Source organism: Balaenoptera borealis (assembly GCF_965194805.1).
Source record: "Balaenoptera borealis genome assembly, chromosome: 19".
NCBI classification, from domain to species: domain Eukaryota; kingdom Metazoa; phylum Chordata; class Mammalia; order Artiodactyla; family Balaenopteridae; genus Balaenoptera; species Balaenoptera borealis.
Window position 1 is genome coordinate 12,285,663 of NC_138878.1, and position 18,319 is coordinate 12,303,981.

The 18,319-nt window shown below is 45.2% G+C and overlaps 1 protein-coding gene across 4 annotated transcripts in view; it reads right to left on the reverse strand.

Annotated features, from left to right (window-relative positions):
* The window catches only part of AARS1 (alanyl-tRNA synthetase 1), a 28,053-nt gene extending 9,752 nt beyond the window's left edge, over nt 1-18,301 (reverse strand). Inside the window, exons 1-10 of one of the 4 annotated variants that reach the window (XM_082369803.1) lie at nt 18,244-18,301; nt 17,858-17,936; nt 8,111-8,275; nt 5,079-5,267; nt 4,616-4,761; nt 2,411-2,602; nt 1,755-1,899; nt 1,262-1,407; nt 528-636; nt 223-373 (exon numbers count right to left, since the gene is read on the reverse strand). In XM_082369803.1, coding sequence (XP_082225929.1) covers nt 223-373; nt 528-636; nt 1,262-1,407; nt 1,755-1,899; nt 2,411-2,602; nt 4,616-4,761; nt 5,079-5,267; nt 8,111-8,254 — 1,222 coding nt within the window. In that variant the 5' untranslated portion in view covers nt 8,255-8,275; nt 17,858-17,936; nt 18,244-18,301. Of the gene's footprint in view, nt 1-222; nt 374-527; nt 637-1,261; nt 1,408-1,754; nt 1,900-2,410; nt 2,603-4,615; nt 4,762-5,078; nt 5,268-8,110; nt 8,276-11,705; nt 12,146-17,857; nt 17,937-18,243 lie in introns of those variants that run through there. The other 3 variants (XM_082369804.1, XM_082369801.1, XM_082369802.1) reach the window with 3 other exon arrangements.
* Nucleotides 18,302-18,319: the final 18 nt, after the last annotated feature.

Below are 18,319 nucleotides of genomic sequence, written 5' to 3' on the forward strand. Positions count from 1 at the left end.
CTGCATTAGCAGGCAGATTCTCAACCACTGCGCCACCAGGGAAGCCCTAAAATGTTACTTTTATAATCTTACTATAAACCCCATTTTACACCAAAAGCGGTCTAACCAAGCTATGCTCAGCCTTTGGAAACACAGGAGTCCACTGTCGGTTTGTGAGAAAGGGCTTGCCTCTTCCAGAAAGATGAACCAGCCTATTGAAGAAAGGAACAAACCGGTCCTTACCGGGAATGGTTTTGCTGTCTCCCAGGCTCTGAATTTTCCTGTCCAGGATGCGACGCCCTCTGCTGAGCGTCTTGAGAAATTGCACCTCTTCTTCATTTATGATGTCCTTCACCATATCTGGGTCCTTCTTTAGCTCAGGAAATGCATCTCCCTGGTAAATGGGAAACACAGATATGAGCCCAATGAAGGCAGGGACTATACTATGACTCCTCTAAAAATTCTCATTAACAGTGTGATATCTCCCACTCTACACCTTTTAAGGTATGTGCTTCAGTACAGAAGAGGTGAACAGGAAATACACCTACCAGGGACTGGACGACAACATCTGCTAATGTAGCAAAGAAACCCCTGCTGGCGTTGAGTTTCTCATGGGAGTATCGAACAGCCCGGCGGAGAATCCGTCTCAACACATACCTGTAAGAGGCAGAACCCAGTCTCCTGCTAGACAACATTCCCAGCCGAGTGTTTTGTAGTGGGTCCTTTGGAATTCTACCCAAGCAACATGACCAATTTTTTGTCTTTCTCTTTCAGATTCTTTCTTTTATCCTAAGCCTGCTTTTTTTTTTTTTTTGCATTCCCCCAAGGTCATTACATTAATTCCAGCATAAAACTCAGTAATATAATCCACAAATATGCATCAAGGATAACCTTGGTTTATTTTCCAAGCTTGTTCTGTTGAACCAGAGATGGAGGCAAGAAGTACAGACCAGACGGCCAACTTGATGCCCACAATCCAATCCCAGGTCCTGGCTGTCAGTAATGAAGTTGCCTGGGGTTCATCAGTATCTCCCCTGCCCCTGCCAGTATCTTATCAGACAACCTTAAATACAATCCTTGTCATCTTGTACTTGGCAGCAGAAATTTAATATAGCGAACTCTTCAAAGTGAGCTGAAACTCCCTTTATCCCTAAAAAAAATAAAAGGATCCCTCCAACTACCTAGAAGACAAACAATAACGAAGTATGGTGTTAAGTTCCACGGAGAGCCATAAAACTCAACAGCGTCAGTCCTAACCCTGCCCCACGTGTAACACACTTACCCCCGCCCTGTGTTGTCAGGTCGGCCACCATCAGCCAGGGCCACGGTGATGGTCCGAGCGTGGTCGGCCAGCACCCGGTAGGCCATGTCGATCCCATCAGCATCATCAGCACCAACCTTCCCAGTGTATGGCCGAGCACCCGTGCCCTACAGATAAAAACCAGGAGGCAGCTCATCAGGAAGCAGCCCTCCTAGTGTTGCCTCACCCTAGGAGGTTCAGAGAGGACTGACGGGGCATAAAGAGAAAGGATGACCCTCTTGCCAGATCCTATAACCCCAAGAAAGGTAACAGGAGCAAGAGTGAAGAGCCTCCAGCTAGGCCCCTGCACACAATAAAATACAGTGCCTTGTGCTTAGACCCCTGTGTTATTAACAATGAAGTTGGTAGATGGTCACAGGTACCCTCACCTGGCAAAGCATATGATTGTTTTATCTTTGACAGTACTAAGGGTCCAGCCTGAAACTTCCATAGAAGTCTGCAATAGGACCAGTACCTTCTGAATGGCTTCAAAGTAAGGGACAAAAAGGTCAGTGTCATAGTTGGACATTTTATTCTGCAGCACAGACACCAGTCGCTCCAGGCCCATCCCTGTGTCAATGCTTTTCTTGGGAAGAGGTTTCAGAATGCCATCGGTTTCCCTGCAAGATCCAGAGAAAGAGGAGGATGAAACATGGACTCAGGCTGCCACCTCTCCCTGCTGGGTAGAACTCACTTTGCAGTTTGCAGGCTGTGACTATTTGCCATTTGCCTCTGCCTGTTTTGGTGGGAGGAGGGGAGTGAAGGGGGAAAGGGAAGAAATACTCTGGGGTTCATTAAAGAGTGAGGCAAGCTTCAAGGAAATGAGCTTTAAAACAGCAGTTCAAATTATAGCAAAAATGACATTATAGGAATAGCCCTTAAGCAGGTAGTATGTGGAATAAAACTAGTTTATAAAAGAATAGGCCCAGCCCTGTCCCAGAGATCAGAGGGAAAACCTGAGAAATAAAATTGAACAAATGTCCACAAGATCCCATGATGCCTTTAGCAGTGCCCCACCGTCCCCAAAGACGAGGATGGGAAGACAGCCGTGTGCTCTGAGTTCCTCTCGTTCTACGCAGCTTGAGGAAAGGTGCTGCTCTTAGCAGGAACAGATCAGGACCCCAAGGCCACCTGTTATACTGGATGAACACGAGGTTCCAGATCTCTAGCACATTGGGGTCATCCTGGTTGACGAGGTGCGCCGCATCCCGACCACCAATCCGGTCATAGTGGATCTCACTGCAGGGACCACAAGGGCCTGTGTCACCCATCTCCCAGAAGTTATCCTTCATGTTGCCCGGGAGGATTTTGCTGTCATCCAGCCTGCAGAGAGCGGGAAGATAAGCCCAGTTATAGCTAGTAACAGGATTCTGCACAGACTTGCATCCACCAAAAAAGGAGATCCTTATGCATTTCTAGAAAGAAGGCTCACTCTTTGGCAATTACTAGTGCTGAGTCTGCATTCAAATCCTGATAAAGAAGCAGAACATGATTCTTTTCAAGAGTGACTACAACAGAATACAAAATGCACATATGCTGTGATCATAAATAAAAACATGTAAACATATAGATAAAGCCTAGAAAGGAACACATAAAAATGAAAACTTTCATGCTGAATATGACCAGAATTTACCTATCTGTCTATCTATCTATCTATCGGCCACCCGGCTTGTGGGATCTTAGTTCCCTGATCAGGGATGGAACCCATGTCCCCTGCAGTGGAAGTGTGGAGTCCTAACCACTGGACCACCAGGGAATTCCTGACCAGAATTTAAACAAATTTCTTTGCACGTTTCTTTGCAAATGTTCCTTCATTTTTATAAATGAAAACAATTATATTATGACAGTATAAGTGTTGAAAAAAAGCAGCTGATCATTTAAAGTCACCTCTCTATGCCTCAATTTAGTCATCTTTTACCTTAAAATGACACCAAAAAGAATTTAATAAGGTTAAAACATTTCCAAAATATTGACTCTGCTGAGAATTGCTAGATAACAGAGCACTCAAAAAAGATTATGCTTGCTTGAAAACAAAGTACAGATATATACAAGCCAAGTAAAACAGGATTCAAAAAGTCAAGATTAGTATTTAAGTTTCACATGTGTTACTACTCAAAACATCCAAGTACATTTAGACTATAGAGTCTAACCAAAGAGGGATTTCAGACCAAGTACAAGGGGAAGCTGGATTGGAATAATATACCTGGAGTAAAAGTAATTTAAAAAAAAAATTAAAAATAAAGGAGAAGTAGCAGTGCTTAAGTATATAAAAAGCTACGCACTAAAGGACAAGAGAGTGTAAGTAAAAAGAACAAGAAAATGAGACAAGGACATCATGGGCATTCTTGTTATCTACAGGGGAACATCATTCCACAATCAGATTCCTCTTGATACAGAGCTTCATAAATTCTATTATGTTCAAAGCCCAGTACACATATCGCTCATCTATCATGTTACTTTTTATGCTATGTGATTTTTTTTTTTTAAATATATTTATTTATTTATTTATGGCTGCGTTGGGTCTTCGTTTCTGTGCGAGGGCTTTCTCTAGTTGCGGCGAGCGGGGGCCACTCTTCATCGCGGTGCGCGGGCCTCTCACTGTCGCGGCCTCTCTTGTTGCGGAGCACAGCCTCCAGATGCGCAGGCTCAGTAGTTGTGGCTCACGGGCCCAGTTGCTCCGTGGCATGTGGGATCCTCCCAGACCAGGGCTCGAACCCGTGTCCCCTGCATTGGCAGGCAGACTCTCAACCACTGCGCCACCAGGGAAGCCCTATGCTATGTGATTTTATATTAGAATTATATTACGTTAAAAAAAAAAAACCCACAACTTCCTTTGTCCTAGACCTGTTTGACGCCATTACATTTCTATAAGAAATAAACTGTTTCATATCAATACACTCTGTTGAAAAAGACACACACATACACACAGGGCTACAGAAATATGAAAAAAGGCCTGAGAGACTCTATATGGGGTATCAAACTATTAACAAGGACTAATGTTAGGGATCTTCCATTTCCTATTTTTTACACTTCCATATAGTTTGAAATTTCACAACATATGCACTCTATGTACAATTTCTAAAAATATATAAAAAGCAAAAAAAAAATGAGACTCTTTATGTTGGCTTTCAACGACAGAATGATCAAGTAAACCTACTAAGAAGCAACGGATGCACCAAAGGATAATTACTCCCAGTCACCTCCACCTCCACATACACACCCCGAAACAGGAAATGGCGACGCACCCCAAGTCCTAAGACCCCACTCTGGCACTGAGTGTAGGAACCATTTTATTCTTCCATACTCATACTCTCCACATGCGAGCTACATTCTTACCCCAAGTTTTGCCAGATCTGTTTGCACTCCAGGTCTGGTTCTAAGCCGGCTGCTTCATCCCCCCCAAAGTAAGTAACGTAGAGTCTTTCAACTGGAATGCCAAACTCTTGGGTGAGAAGTTCTAGAGCCATCTTACATGCCAATTCCTACAAAAAGATCAAAAAGATGTGGAATATGACCAAACCAGAATCTATTTAATATGAGTAGGAGAGGTCCAATACAGTATCTTCACCATAAACAGTAAATTTACACAAGAAATCCACACGTAAACTGAAATCATAAAATTACAGGTACTGCTTCCAAGAAGTCTTAGAATTGATAAATGTCCTTCACTTCTGAATCTGCTAGATGATATTTTGTATCATGAAACAAGCAAAGTTAGAACCCATTTCCCTCCGCAGAAATGACTGTTTTGCTCAAAATCCCTTTGATCTTTGCTCAAGGATCTCCTCTTTGAACTTACCTTGAAGTAATCTCCAAAAGACCAGGAGCCCAACATCTCAAAGAAGGTGTGATGATAGACATCCTTGCCCACATCGTCCAGGTCATTGTGTTTGCCCCCAGCCCGGATGCATTTCTGGGTATTGGCAGCTCTGCTCAGCTTTGCCATAGGGTGAGATGGGTCAACAGTATTCAGAAAGATGGGTTTGAACTAAAAAAGAAAGGGAACATTTCAACTTTTAAAGAGCTGCTGTTATATCAGGTGGTTACATGCTGGCGGGAAGAGAACACACATAGACCATTCCCTTCCGGATGTGATTAGCCTGCAATACAGAAACTTATCAGAGGCAGGTGGCCCTGTGGGCTGCAGCAGAGGCAGCCTGTCTTGGAGCAGCTCCTCCCTGGTCCTAGTTCTCCAACGGTCTCCACCACTGCCAGTAACACCAACTGCGCAAAGCAAAGCCCTGCCAGATCTGGGATAACAGTCAAGGTTGATGCAGTGAAACCTGTGCTTCCTCTCAAGTCTCTGCAGTCAGGGCTTATACCATCTTTCTGGAAGAACTTATTCTAAAACCAGTGTGCCGGCTTGGTAGTAAAGGTGATAAGGAAGAAAAAAATTTGAGACCTGTTAAGGGAGTAAAATGAGCACCACTTGGTCACACTAAGTCACACTAGCTCCATAATCACACATGGCTGGTGTGTGATTAGATATAGAGTTACCATTGTTGCAGAAAGTACATTGTACAGTCCTGCGCTAGACCGTAAACTCCTTAAAAGCAGAAACTATCTTACTTAGCTATTATCCAGCATCTAGAAAAGTACCTGAAAAGAATAGATGCTCAATAAATACTAATTCAAAATGTAAAAACAAACAAAGCAAAACAAAAAAAAACGCAAGGTATTTCTGATTAAGAGGCATAGAGCACGTAAGCAAATGACTGTCTGGGTTCAAATCCACGCTCCAGCATTTACCAGCTTCGTGGGGTTGGGCAGTTTACTTGAGCCTTCAGTGCCTCAGTAGGATGGCACAGAGTGAGGATTAAATGAGTGAATATACATAAGACATAGAGCAATGCCTGGCGTATAGGAGGTGCTACACGCAGGCTACTAGTTACTGTTATTCAGAGAATGTTTATAAACCTTGGACTCCATGGTCCTTCTGCCAAGTACATTCAGTTCATGTGGGAGAAGACAAAGCCTAGGTATGCCTGAGTAGAATAAAACTGTTCCAGTGTTCCAGAAAACTCACCACCTTGGAAGAGTCCACCTAAAATTAGTGCCCTCAATTCCAGGTGTACGCATGGGACTCACACAACTGAAAACACTTTTATAACTTCATGGTTCATGTAATACAGGTGGAAAATGTTCCCAGCGCCTCTAGTTTTCCATGCTAGAGAAGAGACCTGAGAGAAGAGAAAATGTCAACTTATCCCACAGTGAGGGGCATCCTAAGGGCTGGTGGGTCCACCGGGCTAAGCAGTCACCCAGAGAACCTCCAAAGGAAAGTCCTGAGGGCCCCATCTAACCTGAATCCACTTCCAGCCAATTAAATAGTTTTCAGTGTCACAGGTATATTGAAAAACTCCTTTTAAACACCTTTATAAACTTGTGATGCTCTCATTACTTCAAGAGAAAATGCTTGTCTCCAAAAATAAAACTTTTAAATATCTTTTATAGTTCAATTGCCCCAAACACAAATCCTACTAATAAAGTTTTGTCAGCAGTAGATCCGAATTGGCATTCGTGGCAGTAGCTTCAAGAAAGGAGTTTAAAAAAAAAAAAAAAAAAATCAGTAAGCCTGTTCATGGGACTTCCCTGGTGGTGCAGTGGTTGAGAATCCTCCTGCCAATGCAGGGGACACAGGTTCGAGCCCTGGTGCGGGAAGATCCCACATGCCGCGGAGCAACTAAGCCCATGCGCCACAACTACGGAGCCTGTGCCCTAGAGCTCGTGAGCCACAACTATTGAAGCCCACGTGCCACAACTACTGCATCCCGCGTGCCTAGAGCCCGTGCTCCGCAACAAGAGAAGCCACCGCAATGAGAAGCCTGCGCACCGCAACGAAGAGTAGCCCCCGCTCGCCACAACTAGAGAAAGCCCGTACGCAGCAACGAAGACCCAACGCAGCCAAAAATAAATAAATACATACATTAATTAATTAATTGAAGAAAAAAATAAGACTGTGCATGGCCTAGAATCGGAATGAAAGCAAAGCCTTAAAAGAATCCTGAAGAACTGACATTTTATAAAGAAAAAAACAAGGACAATGAAAAGATGAAGAAGAACCACAACAGCTGAGTTAACAAGTCTCTTCAGGGCTCAGCAAGATTAACCCAGCCTCTGATTTTAATAAAGCACAGCTTTTTCCTTAGGAAAAAAAAAAAAAGGCAAAACTTTACAGACTAGATGTAGGCTGTATTTTTCTTGAGAGGCATACAAGTTTAATCCATGAGTATCGAGGTCTCTCATCATAATTAAAAATAATGATAGTTAATATTCAAGTACCGGGGCTTCCCTAGTGGCGCAGTGGTTGAGAATCTGCCTGCCAATGCAGGGGACACGGGTTCGAGCCCTGGTCTGGGAAGATCCCACATGCCGCAGAGCAACTAGGCCCCTGAGCCACAACTACTGAGCCTGCGTGCCTGGAGCCTGTGCTCTGCAACAAGAAAGGCCGCGATAGTGAGAGGCCCGCGCACCGTGATGAAGAGTGGCCCCCGCTTGCCGCAACTAGAGAAAAAGCCCTCGCACAGAAACGAAGACCCAACACAGCCAAAAATAAATAAATAAATAATTTTAAAAAAAAATTCAAGTACCTACTTCAAATACTGTGCTAAACATTTTAAATGCATTATTTTATTTACTCCTCACTGCAACCTAAAGGCAGGCACTATCATTATTCCTCATTTCACAGACAAAGAAACAGAGGTTCAACGACATAAAGTAGATTCTGCAAGATCACACAGGAAGGACAGAACTGGGATTCTGACTGACTCCAGGGCTGCTTTGCTGCCTCTGTGGACAAAAAAAGCCAAGGGGAAGGGAAAACACCCTTACCTGGTTCATGCCTGCGTTGGCAAAGAGCAAAGTGGGATCATCCAAAGGGATGGTGGCAGATGAGTGAACATAGGTGTGTTCATTTCTCTTGAAGAAATCTATAAAACGCTGCCGGATTTCACTTGCTGTTAGGGTTGAGTCCATCTCGAAAATAACCCTACGGAACTAACCAAAGGAAAAATGAAAGAAAATTAGGGGAATTGAAACTAAGAGATAAGTAAACATTACACAAGACTCCTAGCTTCTCAGGCCATGTCAAAGCAGGACACGGGTAAGCTGTTTGATCCTAAAACCTCTATGTTCTAATGTCCAAGGCTAAAATCATCATCGAAGCAAAACTTGCTGCAGTAGCAGACAGCAACCCCACATGCTCTTCCTTCCCCGGCCAACCTCAATCTGTTCAATACACCAACACATTAAGCGGAGGAGGTGGTTTCTTCATGCATTCATTCACTGCAAAAATGTATGGAGCGTCCGCTGTTCCAAGCCCTAGGTCAGGAATTAAGAAATGGGAATAAAACCTCACAGTTCAGTCTAGCAGAGGAGCCCCCTGGAGACGAGGGAGGCTCAGGAGACCCAGGTTCCAGTCCTAGCTCCAAGTCCTTAAGGGAATTACTTCACCAACAAAAGGGGGCCATAACAGATGAACTCTAAGGGCCCTTCCAGCTCTGTCTTAACCCACATGCCTAGAACTGTGCAAAGTTCCACTATTCCCAAAGCCAGGGCCTCTAGGTTTGGCCTGACCGTCTTGGGGAGGCAACAGTGGACCTGGGGATGGGTCCATCTGTACAAGGAACTGCCTTGCAAGTAGCAGGAATGTACCTGCCTCCACTTAGCTCCTCCAGAACCCAAGTGCTAAACTGCTGCCTTCCCAGCTATTTGACTGCTAGGGAGTGAGGACGTTGTTGCCACACTGAGGAAGTAGAGCTCAAGAGCCAGTGAAAGAGAGAGGGAATCAGAAGAGAGGGAAATTAGGAATAAAACAGCTTTACAGTTTCAAAGCGCTTTCACATATATTACACGGCTTCTCTGACAGGCGGGTTAGAGAGAAGTGACAGGCCTTGGTAGAGGGTACCAATCACAGGCATGGAGTTGTAGTGCCATGTAGCACTGGGTGTCCAGAAAAATAGGAACCATGTCATTCACAACATTATCGAAAAGTCTCTAGAATTCTAGACCTAGCTCTAACCTTTAAAAAGTCACTTTGGGGGACTTCCCTGGTGGCGCAGTGGTTAAGAATCCGCTTGCCAATGCAGGAGACACGGGTTCGAGCCCTGGTCCGGGAAGATCCCACATGCCGCAGAGCAACTAAGCCTGTGTGCCAAACTACTGAGTCTGTGCTCTGGAGCCCGCGAGCCACAACTACTGAGCCTGTACGCCACAACTACTGAAGCCCGCGTGCCTAGAGCCCGTGCTCCACAACAAGAGAAGCCACCGCAATGAGAAGCCCGCGCACCACAACGAAGAGTCGCCCCCACTCACCGCAACTAGAGAAAGCCCCTGTGCAGCAACAAAGACCCAACGCAGCCAAAAATAAATATAAAAAAAAAAAAAAAGTCACTTTGGGGACTTCCCTGGTGGTGCAGTGGTTAAGAATCCACCTGCCAATGCAGGGGACACGGGTTCGAGCCCTGGTCCGGGAGGATGCCACATGCTGCCAAGCAACTAAGCCCATGCACCACAACTGCTGAGCCCGCGAGCCACAACTACTGAAGCCTGTGCGCCTAGAGCCCGTGCTCCGCAGCGGGAGGGGCCACCGCGATGAGAGGTCCGCGCACCGTAACGGAGAGTAGCCCCCCCGCTCACCGCAACTAGAGAGAGCCGGCATGCAGCAATGAAGACCCAACACAGCCAAAAATAAAAACAAACAAACAAACAAATAAATAAATAAATTTATTTTTAAAAAACAGTCACTTTGGGACTTCCCTGGTGGTCCAGTGGTTAAGACTCCGCGCTTCCAATGCGGGGGTCGCGGGTTCGATCCCTGGTTGGGGAACTGAGATCCACATGCCTCACAGCATGGCCAAAAATTTTTTTAAACAATTAAATAAGTAAAAAGGCACTTGTCCTAAATTTGTTTCCTTTTTCGTAAAAAAGTAAGATCTACTCTGCCTACGCCACCTGGGGTTTGAGGCTCAAAAGCCATCCTGTATTTGGAAGCAACTTGTAACCTGGAACAAATTGGATACTATTACTTTACATCACTTAGCTCAAGGTTTTCTTCCTTCCTAGGAGGAAGATACAAAGAAAGATGTACACAGCGAACATGATGAGACTGACTCTTAGATTTATGTTTAATCACAATTTCAACTGATTTATTCACAACTCAATCAACTCATTACTCAAACAAAAAGCCCATTGGGCAAAAAGATGGTGAAACACGGGCAGACAGAGCCAAGGAGCTGACTAAAATCCCCACAGCTGAGGACTTTCTGTTCACGCTAAGGAGTCAAGGCTATGGTTTCTAGAAAGTTTGTCACACCACATTCTTCCTCGACCCTTCTCATCATGGCTCTCAATGAATATTAATCATGGTAGCAACAATGAACGTACGGTGCTAATTCTGCCTGAGCAGCAACATCATAGCTGTTTCAGAATGTTCATTGCTCCTCCTCTAAATGTGTTACCTGAGGAAAATAAGCAGTTCCATTCCAAAAGACACATGAATTTTCCATCTTTGTTTATTCATTCAACATATTGAATACATACTGTATGCTGGGAACCAAGATGAAAGAGAGTTCATGCCCTTAATAGGGAGATAGTCACAGAAATAACTGCAGTATGATGTAAAAGGATCCAATATATTGCTGTTAGGCCCAATGGAGGCTGGGACTATTAAAGGCTGTGTCACCATCACCACTCATTCATTTATTCAATATAAATACACAGGAAGGCTATATTGGATACAGAAGTAGCACAAAGGAGGTCAGACTCCATTTTCCAGCAGGAACTGTAAAGGTCTTAAGTACCTTAAATCACACTGGCCTTTGGGTTTAAGGCTCCAGCCACTGGACCTTTCAACATGCTCTTCACTTGCCAGGTAAGCTGACTACCCTATTCTCCCTTTTTGCCTTTTCCTAGTTAATTTCTCATTGTTGGCATCTCAATTTCAAAGAGACTTATTTAAGGAAGTCTTCTCTTTCTTGATCAGATTCTCCCTATTTTATTCTCATAGCCCCAGGTGTCTCCCGTCATAATTTGCACATGCATTTGACAGCTGGAGGTCCATCTCCCCAACAGGCTGTAAGTTCTAGCCCAGTGGGAATCATGACTGGTGGTTTTTGCTCACCATTACGGGTATGGCCTCAGCATCCAGCACAGTGGTTGCTAAGTATTTCATGGTATAATTAATAACCCTTTAGTAGAGAACTGCGAATGAACTTAAAGCACACTGGAAACGCAGACCCTGAAAAAGTAATAGCCAAACGTGATGGAGCACGGAAAGTGCTTCTAGATGGGCCTGGACTAGTATCAGTTATTAGCTAATTTTAAGAATTTATGGAACGGCTCACAGCCTGATTCCACCCGTCTTGACCACTCTACCCGCCCGCAACCCCGCCCGCCCCTAGGGGATTAAAACCAGGGGAGATAAAACCTCAGCTTTGGGCGGATGGTCAGCGACAACAGTGATCCTTCCAAGGTCTCGGTCCTCAGCAAGGCCACCCGAGGCCACTCCACCCCCAGCGCTCCAAGGGTCTGACAAAAGGCCACTCTCCAGCTGCCGTGTCGCCAAGCGGCTGCCTCAACCCCGGCTCCAGCCCATGCCCCCGTTCCAGAGGACTCACAGGGCCTGGCCTAGGGACCAAACGCCAAGCACAGCCGCTATTGCGGCGCCGTAGAACTCTCTCAGAGGTCAATCTGCTTCTCCCGAGGGTCGCAGTTCCTAACTCCTCCCTCAACGCCCAGCGCCCGGAGCCACGGTTACCTGTTCCCGCAGACACGCAGATGTACCAGCGCCAAACCGCTGCCCTCGGCAGCACGCACCGCCCCGTCCAACCAGAGCGCGCGGATGGAAAGTGCCCCGCCGCGCCTTACCTTCCCGAGAAATTATTGGTCATCCGACATGCCAGTCAACTGGAGCACGAATCAGCTTATTAGTTGGTTTCTGGGAAGGCGGCTCTAAATCGGCTGATGCAATGGCAGGGAAAGAAGGGACTGGGGCACGTCACGTGACAAGTAAGGATGTGGACTTCTGGGGACCGACATTTTAGTATCCATACTCAAAATCCTAGTAGTTGACATGATTAATAAGGGGGAAATGGTGACGTGTGTTTGGTAGAGGTCACAGCTCTTAGTATCTAGTTATGTTCGTTTTAGTTGCAGAATGGTATGCAGACCTCAGATTCTGATACGTTGTGCTCATGGATACACTTGTCCTTTAGACCTTCTTGGATTTGGTGTGGAAGAAATAACGTACTCTTTGAGAGACAATTAAATTGGCATTTGGTCCTCGATTTGCCTTTGAAAAGTAATAGTTAATGTTTATATGTGAGGCATTATTAAACATTTCCTACATTATTTTGTTTATTTTTTTAACCGTGTATGAGGCAGGCCAACTGGCATACCTTTTACAGATGAGGTAACTGCCTTGCCTAAGTACACACTGAAAAGTAAGTTAAAGGGCCAAGATTCAAACCCGTTTCTGTTCAACTCCAAAGCCCATGACCTAAACCTCTCCACTATTAACCTACATCATCTTGTATATCTAAATGCAAGGGTATAAAATTGTGCTGCTGGTCATAACTGGGTTAAAGATATTGTTACGGAACACAAGTTCATATGCCCCATGCACAGGGAGGCCAAACAACCCAAAAAGTGGGAATTCGGAGCAGAGAAAGGTTTATTGCAGGGATAAGCAAGGAGAACGGGTGGCTGGTACTCAAAAACCCCAAACTCCCTGATGATTTTGGGGGGGGGTTATGGTAAAATTTAGGGTGAGGGCTGCAGGGTGTGTGACGTTCTTCTGATTGGTTGGCGGTGAGGTAACAGGGTAGTGCTCCAGGAATCTTGTGCTCAGCCTGAAGTTACCATCCCCCACCTGAGTGGGGGGCCTTAGTTCCTGCAGAAGAACTTAAACATATTATATGTATATTCCTTGAAGAGGAACCAGGACCCTACCCCAAGGCTGCACTATTGTTTCCTGACTGCTCTTCCCTTGTTTCTGCATTCCCTCCCTTCCCTGATTAGCAACTGTCTGAATCTGCCCTTTGGAACTCTGGGAAGGTCAAGGAGGCTGAATAAAACCTATTTCCTAGAAAGGCTTTTGTGCCCAGGATGGCCCCACAGGGTCCTGCTTGGTTTCAATACTTCAGAAAAATTTTACTCATTTTATGTAAAAGAGCATGCTACACAAATAGAAGGTCAAGCTCAAAAGCTATCAAAAAGTCACTTAATTTCCCAGTTCACAGCAAAGCATTAATAATCATCATCACACCTAATGTTTGTTGAGCACTTAGTATGCAGCAGACACTGATCCTCACAACAACCTTATGAGTTACTTTTATTACCTGCTATTAACAGCTGAGGAAACTTAGGCACCCAGAGGTTAAGACAGCTAAGGTCAAAACCAAGAGAGATAACTGTTCTGATCCAAAATGGCCCAAAATAGGTCTTCCCTGGTGGCGCAGTGGTTAAGAATCCGCCTGCCAATGCAGGGGACAGGGGTTCGAGTCCTGGTCTGGGAAGATCCCACATGCCGCGAAGCAACTAAGCCCGTGCGCCACAACTACTGAGCACAGACTACTGACCCAGCGTGCCACAACTACTGAAGCCCACGCGCCTAGAGCCCGTGCTCCGCAACAAGAGAAGCCACCGCAATGAGAAGCCTATGCACCGCAATGAAGAGTAGCCCTCGCTCTCTGCAACTAGAGAAAGCCGCTCAGCAACGAAGACCCAATGCAGCCAAAAGTAAATTAATTAAAAAAAAAAAGATATTTAACAAAATGGCACAAAATAGCATATTTAGTCACAACAACCTGAGAAATGGGTCAGACTTTTGTACCCGCACATTTAAAATGGAGAGCCAAAATTGTACAAACTGTACTTTCAAAATAAAGTAATATTGGTTGTAGCCTTAATAACTTAGCTATGTTGCCATAGTTGTTGCTGTTAATATAGCATTTTCACTAACAAAAGAATTGAAGATAGATTAAAAAATGTTTTTTATTCCCCAGTGATTGGTTCGGTACACATGAAGAGAAATTGTTGAAGCCCAAAAGTCACATTCTTCTAAAAATGAATTTTCTACATGAATTATTCAGATAATTACCCAATTCTCTATGATACTATTACCGAGTCCAAGCTCGCTCTGCTCGCCACACAACAGGCCAGTAAATCAGAGACGAGGTGTTGAGGCAAGGAATACGAGTTTATTCAGGAAGCCAGAAGACAGAGAAGATGGCAGACTAAAGTCTCAAAATAACCATCTTATTGGCGTGTGGATGCCAGTTTCTTTTATAGTACAGAGAGGGGGAGGAGATGAGGAAGTAAAGTAAAAAGACCGAAAATTTTGCAAATATCCCCTGTAATGGCCAGCCTCAGGGAGGGGATGTGTTAATTTCTTATTTCTTGCAGCCATCCACAGGTGGACAGGGTCCGGATATTTCCCTGAACAAAGGCACTTTAGTTTAACATTCAGGGGCAGGGTTCCCTGAGGCAGGCCACTATGTATAGACAGTATCCTTTTAGTGAACAAAGCAGCGGAAAGCAAAGGTTAAAGTAAAAGAAACAGATCCAACATGTAGTCAGATTTGGCTCTTCCCTATTACAATATTTTCCCCTGGCAGATAGTGTCAACTATATAATAGAAGGAAAACTATCTTAATGCAACATGCAAATTGTCTATTTGAGGAAACTACTAACTTATTCTGGGCTAATTGCTTAGGACTGTAGGTAAGACTGAGTGCTATACACATGGCTTGCTCTGCAGTAAAATACTGGTTGAACGTTACCTGGGGGCATGAGGAAGATAGCAGGGGCTCAAGATAGTACAGCTAAAATACTTAGTTTTGGAAGGATGTAGTCTAACTCTTCCATGGCACCTAAGCTACTTCTATCATCTATAAAATGGACTTTGAATGTTCATTTATTTGCTATCAGGTCAAATGGGGGTGACTGAAGAGTTTTCAGACCATGAAGTACTATAGGAGTCACCTAGTGATTTCGGATGCATGCAGCAGTAAGCAGTAGCTTGCAGCAATTAACAGCGAGTGGTAGCTGGAAGCAAGATCTTAGTTCCCGGACAGGGAGTCCTAACCACTAGACCACAGGGGCCAGCGGCTAGGGCTTGGATCCCTAGTTCTTGCCTGCCTTGTCAAGAATGAATTCAGGCGAGGAGGCAGAAGGTAAAGAGAAAAGGAAAAAGTTTATTGGAAAAGCAAAGTACATGCAGAAAGACACATGGGCGAACTCAGAGAAAGAGTCGCGCCTTTGGGAAATTCTTAAATTATTTTTTTATTTTTTAATTTTTTTTAATTTTATGGCTGTGTTGGGTCTTCGTTTCTGTGCAAGGGCTTTCTCTAGTTGTGGCAAGCGGGGGCCACTCTTCATCGCGGTGCGCGGGCCTCTCACTATCGCGGCCTCTCTTGTTGCGGAGCACAGGCTCCAGAAGCGCAGGCTCAGTAATTGTGGCTCACGGGCCTAGCTGCTCCGCGGTATGTGGGATCCTCCCGGACCAGGGCTCGAACCCGTGTCCTCTGCACTGGCAGGCAGATTCTCAACCACTGCACCACCAGGGAAGCCCACCACAGTCAATTTTAAAACATTTTCATCACCTCAGAAAGAAACCTGTACCCGTCAGCAGTCACTCCTATTTCTCCTCAACCTCCCAGCCTAGCCCCTTGTAACCACTAATCTATTTTCTGTCCCCTTAGATATGCCTATTCAGGACATTCCCTATAAATGGAATCATATAATATATGCTCTTTTGTGGCTGGCTTCTTTCACTTAGCATGTTTTCATTGTTCATCCATGTGGTGACACGTATCAGTACTTCATTCACTTTTATTGCCAAATGATATATCCATTGTATAGATACCACATTTTATTTATCTATTCATTGATGTCCGTTGATGGGCATTTGAATTGTTTCTACTTTTTGACTATTATGAATAATGTTGCTGTGATTATTCATACGTACTTGATCATGTACAAGTTTTTTTTTTTTTTTAATTTATTTATTTATTTATTTTTGGCTGCGTTGGGTCTTCGTTGCTGCACGCGGGCTTCCTCTAGTTGTGGCCAGTGCTGGCTACTCTTCATTGCGGTGCGCAGGCTTCTCTTGTTGCAGCGCACGGACTCCAGGCATGTGGGCTTCAGTAGCTGTGGTGCATGGGCTCAGTAGTTGTGGCTCACGGGCTTTAGAGCGCAGGCTCAGTAGTTGTGGCGTGTGGGCTTAGTTGCTCCGCAGCATGTGGGATCTTCCTGGACCAGGGCCTGAACCCATGTCCCCTGCATTGGCAGGTGGATTCTTTTTTTTTTTTTTTTAATTTTATTTATTTATATATGTTTTTATTTTTGGCTGCACTGGGTCTTCGTTGCTGCGTGCGGGCTTTCTCTAGTTGTGGCGAGCGGGGGCTACTCTTCGTTGGGGTGCGCGGGCTTCTCATTGCGGTGGCTTCTCTTGCTGCGGAGCACGGGCTCTAGGCGCGCGGGTTTCAGTAGTTGTGGCTCGCGGGCTCAGTAGTTGTGGCTCACGGGCTCTAGAGCGCAGGCTCAGTAGCTGAGGCGCACGGGCTTAGTTGCTCTGCGGCATGTGGGATCTTCCCAGACCAGGGCTCGAACCCGTGTCCCCTGCATTGGCAGGCAGATTCTCAACCACTGCACCACCAGGGAAGCCCCTTAAATTCTTTATAAAGGGGCAGTTTTCCGGGTCTTTGTCTTCCTTCTGGCCAGTCATCTTGTTTTGTTCTCCCCTGGCTAATTTGTCTCAGGACCCTCCCCTTAGGTGCGCATGCACCTCTCAGTCAAGATGGATCCCGACGTGGAGGTGTCTGGGAGAAGCAAGAGTCACCATGGCCTGGAGTTGTCCCCTGACTTTTGACCCCCAAGGAGGCTTTCTGCCCATGTGTAGTGTCTCCCTTGCCCGAAGGAGAGGGGAAGCGGAGATCCCTTGATCCTTTACTCAAACAAGGTTTTGCCCCTCTTTGTTCTTGCCATGACTGTTATCTTAAGGCATCCACAAGAGACAAAGCTTGGCTATCTCCCCTGTCCCTGTCATTGCTTCTATTTCAGAGCAAGCAGGAGACTGATTGTAAATGCCTAACCTGCAGCCCACCTATCTCCTGTCTCAGGAAATGCAAACAGGAGGCTAGTTTTAAGTATCCAGCCTGACCCACTTTTTTCTGTCTCATGAAATGTAAACGGGAGGCCAGTTGTAAATGTCTAACCTGGGGCCCATCTATCTCCTGCCTCACTAGGATCTTAAAATGCAGATCCCAATTTAGTAGGTCTGGAGTGAAGCCTGAGATTCTGAATTTCTAATAAGCTCCCATGTGTTATCTGTGCTATTACTGGGGGATCACACTTGGAGTAGCAGTGGCCTAAACTAGAGAATGAGCTTCTTCACCTATTTGTTCAGAGGCAAAGATTAAAAAGTTTGATCTACAGGGACTTCCTTGGCAGAACAGTGGTTAAGACTCTGCACTTCCACTGCAGGGAAAACGGGTTCAGGGAACTAAGATCCCATATGCTGCAGAGCCTGGCCAAAGAAAAAAAAAGATTAAAAATAAATTTAAAATAGGGACTTGCCTGGTGATCCAATGGTTAAGACTCCGCGCTTCCAATGCAGGGGGGCAGAGGTTCGATCCCTGGTCGAACTGGGATCCCACTTGCAGCGCAGCGCAGCCAAAAAATAAAATTAAATAAATAAAATTAAATAAAATATTCATTAAAAAATAAATTAAAAATAAAAATGTTTGATCTGGGGGGCAGGGAGGGGGGATGTGCATTCCTCATCTATTTATTCACCAAGTGAGTGTCTCTTATGCGCTAGACCCTAGAGATCAAGATTAAGGAGAACACTGCTCTGTCCTTATGGAGTTTCCAACCTAAGGCGGGAGCCTGACATTCAGCAAAACACAACTCGGTTTAAAAAACTCAAGGCGGGGGGAGGGGGAAAAAAAAAAGCTCAATACCCAAAGGCTACCCCTGTTGAAACATAGACCTAGCCTTTTGCACCTAGGTACTTTGGTGCGCATGCGCCAGGCTTGC